Source organism: Prionailurus viverrinus, chromosome B2 (assembly GCF_022837055.1).
Source record: "Prionailurus viverrinus isolate Anna chromosome B2, UM_Priviv_1.0, whole genome shotgun sequence".
Taxonomy (NCBI): Eukaryota; Metazoa; Chordata; class Mammalia; order Carnivora; family Felidae; genus Prionailurus; species Prionailurus viverrinus.
In genome coordinates, this window is record NC_062565.1 from 97573282 (window position 1) to 97587511 (window position 14230).

Consider the following 14230-nt stretch of genomic DNA (forward strand, 5'->3'; position numbering starts at 1 on the left):
GGTAGTCAGACTAAAGACTTTAACATATGGCTTATTTGTCTACTGTTATTTTATTTTTGTTTGTAAAATAAAAAATACTTTTATTTTTATTTACAAAGTATACTACCACAATGGCAAAGATGGCTCATCTTTCAAAACACCAATCATACAATATATTTTATTCGGGATGGGGAAATGGGAAGTTTATAGAAAAGTACTGCTTTGACAATTTAGTATTATCTTCTATGGCTGACAGAATATAATGTAGTAAGGAAAGCCAATATCCCAGACAAGATACTTACTAATCCATTTCAAGAAGCAAGAAAGAGAACAGCAAATTAAATGCAAAAAAAGTCAAAGTAAATAATACAGACCAGAAATCAATTAAAGAGAAGGCAGATACACAAAAGAGAAACCTAAATAAAACCAAAAGTTGGTTCTTTCAGGGGCGCCTGGGTGGCTCAGTCAGTTGGGCGTCTGACTTCGGCTCAGGTCATGATCTCAGAGTTCGTGAGTTAGAGCCCAGTGTCAAGCTCTCTGCTATCAGCACAGAGCCTGCTTCGAATCCTCTGTCTCCCTCTCTCTGCCCCTCCCCAACGTGTGCATGTGCACGTGTGCGCTCTCTCTCCCTCAAGAATAAAATAAACATTTAAAAAAAAAGTTGGTTCTTTGAAAAGATTAATACAACTGCAGCAAGACTTCCATTAGGCAAGACTGATGAAAGGAAAAAGAGAATACAAATTACTAATATCAGGAATAAAAGAAACATAACTACAGATCCAAAGGACATTACAAATAAAGGATATTATCAATAACTGTCAATAAATTTGATAACTTACAGGAAATGGACAAGTTTCTTAAAAGACATAATATACTAAAATTGATATATGGAAAAAAGTAGAATTTGCTAAAGAAATGGATTCTATAACTAAACCCTTTTTAAAACTCCAAACCCAGATGGCTTTTCTAGATAATTCTTCCAAATAACAAATCCAATCTTACACAAACTCTTCCAGGAAAAAGAAAGAAAGAATACTTCTTGTTTAATGAGGCCAACATAACCTGATACAAAATCTGGCAAGGGTATTACAAGAAGGGAGAAAGGCAAACCAATATTCTCTCATAAAAATAAATGTAGGAATCCTAAATAAAATATTATCAAGTCCAAATAAATATGAAAAAGGATACTATGTTATGACCAAATGAATTTGTTCCAGGAATGCAAGGATAGCTTAAAATTTTTAAATGCATCAGCATAACTCACCACATTACAAAAAGGAGAAAAATCAGTCACCTCAACAAATGGAGAAATGGCATTTAATAAAATTCAGTATTGCTCATGATAAAAATTCTCAGCAAACTGGGAACAGAAGGGAATACTTCCTTAACCCGATAAAGAATATCTACAAAAACCCTATAGCTAACATCATACTTAACAGCTTGTTTCCTTTCTCCTGGAGATAAGCAAGATGATAAGGGTGACCACTGTCCCCATTCCTAACGAGCATTACACTGAAAGTTCTAGCTAGTAGAGTAAGGCAAAAAGGAAAAGGAAGAGAAGGAGGCATAAAGATTAAAAACAAAAAAGTAAAACTATCTTTATTCCCAGATGGCATGATTGTGTACATAGAAAATCTTTTTAAAAGTACCTACAAATGGTTAGAATTACAAGCACACCTTGGAGATATTGCAAGTTCAGTTCCAGACAGTAGAGCGATTAATGCAATCAAGTCAAATGACTTTTTTTGTTCCCCATTACATATAAATACTATACTGCAGAATGTTAAGTGCACAAACAGCATTATGTCTTAAATCATGTGCATGCCTTAATTAAAAATACTGCTAAAGAATGCTATCACATGAGCTGCCAGAGAGCTGTAATCACTGATCACAGATTACCATAGTGAATATAATGATAATACAAAGTTTAAAATATTGAGGGCATTACCAAAATATGACAGAAACACAAAGTGAGCAAATGCTGCTGGAAAAATGGCGCTGATAGATTTGCTCAACACAGGGTTGCCACAAACCTTCAATCTGTAAAAAATGCAGTATGTGCTAAGTGCAATAAACAGAAGTGCAATAAAACAAGGTATGCGCATATTGTCAACGTATGCCCCTTGATACAAGGTCAATATTTAGAACGCAACTGTATCTCTACACACCAGCAATAAACACTGAAGAATGGATTTTTTAAAAATGTTATATGCAACAGCACCAGAAAGTATCAAATGCAGAAGGGTAAGTAAATCTAATGAAAGATGTGCCATACCTCTGCCACTGGAAATTACAAAACACTGCTGAGAAAAAATTAAGGAAGATCCAAATTAATAAAGATAAACCATAATTATGAATAAAAAGACTCAATATTGTTCATGTGAATTCTCCCTACACTGAAGCACAGATTCAATGCAATCCTCATCTAAACTCCAGGAGCTTTTTTTGGTGGAACCTGCCAAGCTTATTTTAAAAATGTTGAGGGAAATGCAAAGAACCTAAAATAAGCAAGACAATTTTAAAGAAGAGTTTGAGAACTTAACACTAACATATTTCAAAACTTAATATAAACTCATCATAATTAAGACCATGTGGTTTGGAACAAGAATAGACAAATAATCAATGGAATGGTCTAGTGAGTCCATAAACAGATCTGCACAAACATCCTTATGGTTGCTTGTTTTATGACAAACCATCACTGCGATTCTGAGAAAAGGATGATCTTGTCAATAAGTGGTGCTAGAATAAGTGGTCCATAATCCCTATCTCACACTATTCACAATAATTAATTCAAGATGTATCTAAGCTAAATATAGTAAGTAAAATAATATTTCTAGGAGAAAACAGAAAAATATCTCCAGGTTCTTAGACAGAAATGTCTTCAACAAGAAACAAAAACACTAACCATAAAATTGATAAAACAGACTTCCTTAAAATTAAGTACTATCAAAAGCTACCACTAAGAGAGTAAAAAGGACTCATATCCAGAACATATAAAGGGAACCCTACAAACCCATAAGACAACCCAACAGAAAAAGAGGATATCCAAATGGCTAGTAAATATATGAAAAGATGCTCATTATCATTAGTTATCAAGTAAATAACAAATAAAAGCCACACAGAGATACCACTACAAATCCACCATTGTGGTTAAAATGAAAAAGAATAGAACTACATATTAGTGAGGATGTGGAACAACTGGACTCAGGTTTTGCTAGTATGAGCATAGAATAGTACAACTTTGGAAAATAGGCTCTTTTCAACAAACTCAACATACACTATTTGTGACCCAGCAATTCCAATGCTAGATTCCACATACCCAAAAAAAATGAATGCCCACAAAATGACATGTGCATGAATAAACACAGCACTTTTACTCAGGCAAAAACTAGAACAACCCAAATGTTCACCAACCAAAGATAGATAAATCATAGTATATTCAAAAAATGGGGGGCGCCTGGGTGGCGCAGTCGGTTAAGCGTCCGACTTCAGCCAGGTCACGATCTCGCAGTCCGTGAGTTCGAGCCCCGCGTCAGGCTCTGGGCTGATGGCTCAGAGCCTGGAGCCTGTTTCCGATTCTGTGTCTCCCTCTCTCTCTGCCCCTTCCCCGTTCATGCTCTGTCTCTCTCTGTCCCAAAAATAAATAAACGTTGAAAAAAAAAATTAAAAAAAAAAAATGGAATATCACATACACACAAAAAATGAACAGGTGCTATCCACAACACAGATGAATGTCACGGACATAATGCTGAATGAAAGCAAACATTTCCAATTATATCAAGCTTAAGAATAGGCAAAACTGGGGCACCTGGGTGGCTCAGCTGGTTAAGTGCCTGACTTCAGCTCAAGTCATAATCTCACAGTTTGTGAGTTCAAGCCCCACGTCGGGCTCTCTGCTGTCAATGCAGAGCCTGCTTCAGATCCTCTGTCCCCCTCTCTCTGCCCCTACCCCACTGTGCTTGGGCACGTATGCTCTCTCTCTCTCTCTCTCTCTCTCTCTCAAAAATAAACAAACATTAAAAAAAAAAATAGACAAAACTAATCTATGGTAACAAGAGCCAGAACAGGAACGCATGGAGGTAAAGGGAGGGATCTTTGAGAAGGGGCATAAGCAAGTTTTCTAGGGTGTTAAAGTTTTCCATCTTAATCTGGGTATCATGCATACACGTATATGTAAAATTTCAGGACCTATACACATAGGATTTGAACATTTTAGTATAAGTTACATGAAAATAAAGATAATGATAATAACAGTATTAACTTACACTCCCAACAACTCCATTTGCCTGCTTTTGTTTCTGTTGCTTTGATTGTGGTAAGGGCACAGGTGTAGGTTTTTTTTTTAAAGGTTTCTTTTTTTTCGATTTAGCAGCTTTCTTAGGTCCTTTACTCTTCTGTTGCCATCCTCCTTTTGTCCTATTCTTGTTAGTATCACCCTGCTGTAAATCACAACATACATACACACTCAGAAGTTATAACAATAGTTTCATTTGGGAGTCATAGTAATTTTTAGATAAAAATGGCTAAACTCAATGTTTTCATAAACTGAATTACTCTCCCACAGCAATATAAATCAATCAGAACTAAACAAAACATTTCCTTCACCAGGAAAGATAGGTAAGAAAAATCAAGTTTTTACCCCATCTTCTGCCGGCTGTTCCTCTGCAGCACAGATGGACTGTTCCTTTTCAAATACTTCCTGGAGGTAGAGAGAAGAAAAACATCTCTATCAACTTACATTTATCTTTCAGATAAACAAAGCAATCTTTCAACATAGATGACCAATACGCTTTTTAACTGGTGACAATTGGTGGGTGAAGGAAGAACAGGAAATTTTTAGCAATTACTAAATGATGTGTACAAATTTAGCAATTACTAATTTACACTTTGGAAGTTACCTTCTAAAATATCTCACATCTGTCTTGAATACATTTGAAAAGTACAGTCTACTTAAATTTATAAATGCAATGCCTTAAGATATGTAAACTCATTATAAAGTAAAAAATATTCCACAGTTTAGAGTAACTAAGGAGGGGCGCCTGGCTGGCTGCATCGGTAGAGAGTGCGACTCTTGATCTCAGGGTCATAAGCTCAAGTGCCACACTAGGGATAGAGTCTCCTTAAACAAACAAACAAAAACTTAGAAAAAAGTTTAAATAATTTAATTAAATGACTAAGAAGTGGAACACCAAAAAAATCCATATAACCTAAAGACATATCCACTGTATAATCCACTTAGGATCAGTACAAAAGCCATAAATTTGGGATTTAAATTCCAGTAAGATTTCAGTGAGAATCTATACTAGAAGACAGTAAGTGATGTTCGTTCTATTTATAAACTCCTTGGAATTACTAAAGCTAACAAATAAAAACAATGATAACTTGGGCTCTAAACTATTAGCCTAATTCAGGGGTCTGCAAACTATGGCCCATTGCCTCGTTTTTAAATAAAGTTTTATTAGAACTCAACCATGCCCATTTGTGAATTCAGTAGTTGCTACAGAAACTGTGGCCTATAAAACCTAAAACATTTATTAATTGGACCTTTATAGAAAAAGTGTGCCAGCCCCTTGTCTAATTCTATCATCTCTGCTTCATCATTTTTTTTTTCATTTCTTCATTTTTTAGCTAGATTCTAATACTTAAATTACTCTCAGGTACTGTTCATACAAGAACTGGAAGATAAATGGTTGATTCTTTCCCTTCTTCCAGGGCAATTCTGCTTTTTCTTCTACCAATTATCCCAGAAGTTCAACAGTTGAAGGCCAACTTTTGCTCGTTTTTCAGGCTGGGAATTCCAAAGCATGTGGGTAGTATAAATTTGGATTCTAACCCAATCCTAGCCACTGGCTTAGAATTTCCTCTTCTCCCAGAGGGCACGTCTCATCCAGAGTCCATGATACAAATGTTTCCTTACCACCTGCTACCATAAAACCAACATCTTTAATTTGATCCTACTACAAAATATGCTTTTCCTAACAGAGGTTTTTGTTTTTTTGAGAGAGAGACAGAGACAGAGACAGACAGAGAGACAGAGTGTGAGCGTGGCAGGGACAGAGAGAGAGGGAGACACAGAATCTGAAGCAGGTTCCAGGCTCTGAGCTGTCAGCACAGAGCCCAACGGGGGGGCTTCAACCCACAAACCACGAAATCATGACCTGAGCTGAAGTCAGACACTTCACCAACTGAGCCACCCAGACACCCCACTAGAAATTTTACACACGGCGTTTAAATGCATACTAGGTTTCCTACAGATGTTCACAGACCCCAGAGTAGAACAGGCTAAGATCTGCCATTAGGTGAATAAGTAGAGTTGAAATAGTACAATCAAAAACAAGTTCTAACTTGGGAGGTAATACAAATTTGTAATAGAAACTGAGAAAAACAAGATACAGGAAACATATACAATGTGACTGGATTTAATGAAAAGGAATGAGAAAAATACCAGTGTGTATATACACATACAACGTAAAGGTCCAGAGAGTAAATATGAGCATGAAGAAAGACATGAAAAGATCTACAGAAGACTAAATTCTGGTCTGGGGCTGACAAGGGCTTTCCTGAGGAAGGTGGGTTAGAGAAGGAATCCATGATAGTAAAAACATCATTTAGCCCCACAGTTATTCATGCATTAGGGTATCTACAGTGATGCACTTCAAAATCAATAATTTCAGGGTGGTAGGACTTTAGGTCATTTTAATTTCTTCTACTTTTCTACATTGCCTGAACTTTTTTCCCCAGACAGCATGAATTTTTCACATAATTAGAAAAAAAAATATTTTCACTGTAATTTAACATTTTTTAGAATAAAAAAATTGAGAGTAAATTCTCTAAAGAACTGACTAAACAGGGGCACCTGGGTGGCTCAGTCGGTTGAGCAGCTGACTTTAGCTCAGGTCATGATCTCACGGTCCGTGAGTTCGAGCCCTGCGTCGGGCTCTGTGCTGACAACTCAGAGCCAGGAGCCTGTTTCAGATTCTGTGTCTCCCTCTCTCTGACCCTCCCCCGTTCATGCTCTGTCTCTCTCTGTCTCAAAAATAAATAAACGTTAAAAAAAAAAAAAAAAAAAAAGGAATTGACTAAAGAATTGGTAAAGAAATTCTCAACAGTAATCAATAATTAATCTTTGTATAAAACTTTACAGTTTAAATACTATATGCACATTGCCTTATTATGTTTTACAGGGAATTAACAAATCATCACATGAAGAATTAATCTATTTTCCAAGGGTTTTTTTGTATGTAAAAACTAATGTGAAAAACTGAAAATTTATTTAAAAGGTCAAAACAGCTAAAAGGACTTGCAAAATTAAGATTTTACGACTACAATAGTTTTGACTTTAAGAATACATGACTTAAAATGAGAAAATAAATAAAAGAACTTTAACATATAACTCTCTCCCCCTTTTTTCACTGCAGTATAGTTGATACACAATGTTACATTAGTTTCAGGCATACTACATAGTGATTCAACAACTCTATGCATTATGCTATGTCACCACACAAGACCACTACAATGCCTTTATATTCCCTATGCTGTACCTTGAATCCCATGATTTATTCCATAACTGGGGAAGCCTATACCTCCTATTCCCCTTCACTACTTAACACATAACTCTTTTTTTAACATGTAACTCTTAAAGAATAAAAGTAAGAAATTACTTACTGCCATTGTTTGCCTTGTCAATTTAACCAACACTGTAACTAGGGATCCTACTGTGATGTTGTTGCTATCTTCATCATCCAATACTAGAAGATGAAAGTAAAAAAATAAAATTCAATTTGGTACTTCAGTATTTCATGTACACATTTGAAACTTACTCAATGAAAAATAATTTGTCTATTCTGTATAAAATGCTCCACTAGATGCTTTCAACAATGTACTCATTTAATCTTTAAAATGGCCCTATGAAGGGGCAGCTGCATGGGTTAGTCAGATGAGCGTCTGACTCTTGATTTCAGCTCAGGTCATGATCCCGGGGTTGTGGGATCAAGCCCCATGTCAGGCTTGACTGTGGAGCCTGCTTTAAGACTGACTGTTTTTCTCTCTCTCTCTCTCTCTCTCTCTCTCTCCTCTCCCTCTGCCTCTCCCCACCACCCACACTCGCTTTCTCTAAAATAAATAAAATAAAATGAAATAAAGTTAAAATTTAAAAAATAAAATAGCCCTATGAAGCATTGTTATTATTTCCATTTTAAAGAAGAAACTGACAGGGCGCCTGGGTGGCGCAGTCGGTTAAGCGTCCGACTTCAGCCAGGTCACGATCTCGCGGTCCGGGAGTTCGAGCCCCGCGTCGGGCTCTGGGCTGATGGCTCAGAGCCTGGAGCCTGTTTCCGATTCTGTGTCTCCCTCTCTCTCTGCCCCTCCCCCGTTCATGCTCTGTCTCTCTCTGTCTCAAAAATAAATAAACGTTAAAAAAAAAAAAAAAGAAGAAGAAGAAACTGAGGGGGCGCCTGGGTGGCTCAGTCAACTGAGTATCCCACTCTTGATTTCGGCTCAGGTCATGATCCCAGGGTCATGGGAGCGTGGACCCTGCTTCTCTCTCTCTCTCTCTCTCTCTCTCTCTCTCTCTCTCCTCTCTGCCCTCGCCCCAACTCACACTCACTCTAAAATAAAAAAAGATAATTAAAAAAAAAATAAAGAAAAAACTGACGTTCAAAACTAACATAAAATTAAATGCCTGAGGTCACATAATGGCTATATTTGCACTGCCAAGTTTCAAACCCAGGTGTTTAAAACAAAGTATAATGTGAGGACTGCTATACCACACCTTTCTTTCATACCGATATAAAAAAGGGTTCTGTGACTCTCTTAAACTATGCAAACCTCATATTCACAAGACTTTAACTATATGATCAATGACAGCCTGCCGGTCAGAAATAAGATAATTAGGACTAGTATTCCAAGTCACATTAAATTTATTTTTTTAAGGCAAAAACTTCCAAGATTTGTTTATATTAAAAAACACCTTTAAAAGTTTTCACAATGTTTTTGCAATTGTTTAATTTTTTAAAACCACATTTGCCAAAAAAAAAAAACCAAAAAAAAAAAACAACTCTACACTTGCCACACATATTGCCAAAAGCTAGTAAGATAAGCTTAACACTAAAATTAGTAACATTAAAATAAATGTTAAAATAAATTACTACAACATCAAACAGATCTTATTCAAATATGTAAATAATTCATTTCACCTACAAGTTTTATCTGTAAGAGTTTTCTTCACTATGTATTTCTGCCTATAGATTTTTCTGAGCTTGTTATGTTTATTTTACATAGATATAGATTAGCATACTCTGTTGTGGCCTACATTAACACACTACCAGTTGGAAAAGAATGGCCTCCAACAAACTATCACTATCTCTCTTCAATTACTGGCTGTGAGGTGCAACAGCTAGGCATCAAGAAGGATACAATATCCTTTCTTCAATCTGGAAGTCTCCATTATCTTTCCATTATCAAATCTGGGCTACACATTCATCAACACAGCACAGTTGTATGTGCATGAGCACTGCACACGAGTTAATAGCTATAACTGTATGTACTGGCCATTTGATGCTTTACGGTGGAGAAAAAGCCTACAGGTGATTCTATACAGCCTCTAGGCAATGTGGGAGAGAGTTCCACCATCTCCAGCACTAGATAATGCAGATGCCTTTCCTGCTTCTAAACTGCTTCTCCTCTCCCTCCATTAACTATATTACTCATATTACACATTGGGATAGCACTGTGAAAATACAGTAAATTGTCTATACAAGAGGCTATGGAATGAAATACATCATGAAGTCTCCCAATGAGGTTGAATATTCTTACCTTACTTCTAACGAGAAAATTTACGTTCATTTTTCTAAGCAGCATGTACTTTTTATAGCTCCTGATTATTATCAGTTATCTCTTAAGTCCCAAATTGGATTTTACTTGAATAGTTTCTCTTTTTTTTTACTTGAATAGTTTCTGATTTAAATTGGTCCTAAATGAAACTTTTACTGTTTTTAAGTGTTTGAAGACTCACAAACCCACAAGGAAATCCGAACTCTTCACCAAAGCAGTCCCTACATGTATCCTATACTGCAGCCGATCTGAAACCAGACTGCAGTTTTACCTTACTTTCTCAAACACCCCAATCTTTGAGAGTTATTTATCTCTTTTCAATTCCATTAGAATGCAAACTTAGTAAGGTAGAGGCTTTGTCTAACTCACCACTGCTTCCCCAACACCCAGATAAATGAGTGGCACTCAACAGTTGTTGAATGCATGAATGACACAACGTCCGTGTCATTCATTTCACACTTGCTTTATGATTCCTTGGTTTTAATCCTATGTTTATATCCTCTTTCCTCAACTAGACTATAAGCCCCTTACAGACAGAAACCACCCCTAACACATCCTTGTATTTTTGGTCCCACAAAAATGTTCTCACAACAGTAACTTAGTAAATGTCAAAACTCAGAATAATGTTACAATGAAGGAATGGAGCAGATAATCTCTTAATTCTGTCACCATTGTAAAATACTATTATTCAACTATTATCATGGACACTCACTGGCCAACTGTGTAGGTAGAAAAATAATCTCTATATTTTCATCCCAACAGACATAAACATAGAGGCAGGATGAGAAAAACACATGAAATGTGGCACAGAACACGGTAATTTCCAAGGTTTATTTAACATAAGTAAATTGGGCTTAAAATGAATTTTAGAACTAAGCAGCTATTTCTTTCATACTAACAATATATGTATTTCAAAGATCTTTCACTGCATCTGAAAATCCTTCATTCTTTAAAAAGTAAGATATTCCTAAAACTTGAACTACAGAACAGAGAGTCCTCAAGCTTAATCCCATTCTGAGGATCATAAAAGTTCTCAAAACTATTAAGCATACATCATATTCTATCACAGCAAATGTGACATGTAAACCACAGTTCTGGAAAGTCTAGTTACACATTATGATATCAAATGTTTTGAGAACCTTAAACCAAATAAACAGGAGCCAATCTATCAAAAGGGAAACAATGTTCAACACGGAAACCTCCCACTTACCCTGTGATTTTATGTCCATAGTCACATATGGGAAACTCCCAAGGACAGCCATAACCTCCTCATATTTTTCATCTTCAAGGAAGTGCAGTAGATTGTGACGATCTGATTCTTTTAAACTCACCAAATCCTGGATAGTCTTAATTTTGTACTGAATTTTAAAAGAGAGAAGAAGAAAGAAAATAAGTCCTAAAGTCATAGAATTTTTCACAAAAGGAAAATTAGCATGTTTACTAAAACAAAATCCAACAACTTTTAAAAAAATGTTAAGATTACACAGGGTCTCCAACTTACAATGTAGAGTTCTACTTAAAGCTTTTAAACTTTACAATGCTGCCAAAGCAATATGCATTCAGTAGAAACCATACTCTTGAGTTTTGATCTTGTCTAGGACTAGTGATATTTAATACAATATCATCATGATGCTGGGCAGCAGCAGTGAGCAGTAGCTCCCAGTCAGCACGTGCTCACAAGAGTAAACAATCCATACACTTAGAACCACTCTGTTTTTCACGTTCAGTATTCAATAAATTATATGAGATAGATATTCAACACTTTACTATAAAACAGGCTTTGTGTTAGATGATTTTGCCCAAGTGTAGGTTAATGTAAGTGTTCTGAGCACATTTAAGGTAGGCTAGGCTAAGCTACTGTATTTGGTAGATATATTCAATGCATTTTTGACTTAGGATATTTTCAACTTACAATCGATGGCTTTATGAGGATGTAACCCCACTATAAGCTGAGGAAGATCTACATACACATTTCAAAGCAAACAATACAACTTTATAGCATTTCATGGCCTTTTATCCAAGGAAATTCAAATTAAGAATTTTTTTTTATTACAACGTTAAAACAGAGTAATTTTTTAATTTTAGAAAAAATAAAGTTAGGAGGAAAAGACAGTAACATTCATAGACTCTTGACCCAAGCAAGAATGATTGTCATCTTCTATGCTCAGTTTGCTGACCCATATTTTCAATTTTAATGATAAAAACCTTTAAGAGTATGGATTTATCTTCAAGTGCAGCTGCATCCTTACGGTTTTACTATGCAATTTTCTCATTTTTGTTGTTCTCTAAATATAGCTGTTACTGCACTAATATCCATCTGGGCTAAAGGGATACTTAGGAGAGTGTGAATTTCCAGCCATTTGGTGCTAGTTAATTTTTACTTTTGCAGACAGGGATTAGATCATGAGGTGTGTGGAATGTCCACTTTTCTATTACAAAGTTTTCGATTAGAAATGTGAACAAATCAGGGCGCCTGCATGGCTCAGTCGGTTAAGTGTCCAACTTTGGCTCAGGTCATGATCTTGTGGTCAGTGAGCTCGAGCCCTTTGTCGGGCTCTGTGCTGACAGCTCAGAGCCTGAAGCCTGCTTCAGATTCTGTGTCTCCCTCACTCTCTGTCCCTCCCCTGCTCATGCTCTGTCTCTCTCTCTCTCTCAAAAATAAAGATTAAAAAAAAATTTTTGGTTTTAAGTGAACAAATTTATAATTGCAATACAATTACCTGAAAGGACAGAAAACTCAAATGCAAATTTCTAATATACATTAGTTCTACCTTAATATATTATCAAATCCAGGGGCACCTGGGTGGCTCAGTCTGTTGGGCAGCCGACTACAGCTCAGGTCATAATCTCACGGTCTGTGAGTTCGAGCCCCGCATCGGGCTCTGTGCTGACAGCTCAGAGCCTGGAGCCTGCTTCCAATTCTGTGCCTCCCTCTCTCTCTGCCCCTTTCTTGCTTGGTCTCTGTCTTTCTCTCTCTCAAAACTAATAAACATTAAAAAAAATTAGAAAAAAAAAAATACCATCAAATCCAATGTCTGTCTTCTGCCCATTTTGTCTAGTGTATACAAAGCAATATTTAAAATGTCCTATCAGAATTATAATTTTAGTTTTTTTCTTGTATTTCCAAGTTTTTTCATTTATACATATTTTTGCTACATCTTAAGATTCATTGTTGGATCTTTACTACAGACTGCATTTTCTAAATAAGAAGCATCTTTATTTGATCTACTTATTTTTTGAAAACTTAATTTTTTTGTTCCTATTCAACCGATAAACCATTGCCCAACCTTTAAGCCAGGTATTAATGACTAGAAAGCATACACTGCACTTCTACTTTGTATATTTATTTCTGGTAACATAATATAAGGAATAAAGTGCTAATTGCTAAAATATATTGGACCCCAAAGTAGTAAAATAACTTACATTAGGTAAAAGATTATAAAACACCTACCTAATCAAGAAATTGTTAACAGAACTACTTGAGGGATAGTTTTAGAGTGCTTAAGATATTCTAAATCTAAGAAATTCGTAATAAAAACTTTAGAACACTTTTCTCGTTATTTAAGTAACATAACAAACTGCGTAAAACAGATTTTAAAGTGGCAAAGAATTACCTTTTTATGATTAGAAACCCTTCTAAGATTGTCCTCTTCAATGTGAGGCAGCTGCAGAAGGGGAGACTTAAACTGCTGAAGGCCTTGCACAGCCATCTGGGAAAGCTTCATGCAGTTTTCTAGGGATGCCAAAGTTGGAGCACGAAACTCCCTTTCTTAGAAAGAACAGGAGGAAAAGAAAAAACAAGGCTGGACTTTTTATACGTTCAGGAGTATATAATTCATCACGATAACATGATTCATGCGACTATCCTTAACACCTCATATTTTAAGATCATAGTGCTGACTTTCCTTTAAAAGTTATAAGATACCAAAAATACACAAATTTGCTCAAATGCAATAATCATTATCCAGCAAGAAGCACTGATTTAACAGAAAAATTCTTTGCATCACTTCCACAAATAGCAAATTATCAGTATCAAATACTGACACCATGCCAAGAACTGACATCAGCCATAACAACAAACCACAACCATCATCTCCTTTCCCAAGAGTCTCCCTTTCCATTACTGACCACAAACTCCCTCATTCTTTTTCTTCCCCCTCACTCTTTTTTTCCTTTCATGTGAAAAACACTACATATCAAATAAATCATCGTTACGTCACTTAAAAGAATTATTTCAAACTCACTGTTAAAATACAGAATAACCTAACTCTAAAAATATTCAAAGGAAAGAAGAGGTATATTAAATATTTGCAAACAATAAGTGACAACAAACAATAAAACAATAAATTCAAAAACATCAGTTGTGATAAAGACTTTACATAATGGAAAATATAGGAAAGAAGTAAGAAAAACCATCAAC

At 35.8% G+C, this 14230-nt stretch overlaps 1 protein-coding gene across 1 annotated transcript in view; it reads right to left on the minus strand.

Moving 5' to 3' along the window:
* SEC63 (SEC63 homolog, protein translocation regulator) overlaps positions 1-14230 on the minus strand; it is a 77502-nt gene that overhangs the window by 24111 nt on the left and 39161 nt on the right. Inside the window, exons 12-16 of the mRNA XM_047859413.1 lie at positions 13425-13579; positions 11021-11168; positions 7645-7727; positions 4619-4678; positions 4245-4418 (exon numbers count right to left, since the gene is read on the minus strand). Of these exons, the coding sequence (XP_047715369.1) occupies positions 4245-4418; positions 4619-4678; positions 7645-7727; positions 11021-11168; positions 13425-13579 (620 nt within the window). The remainder of the gene's footprint in view (positions 1-4244; positions 4419-4618; positions 4679-7644; positions 7728-11020; positions 11169-13424; positions 13580-14230) is intronic.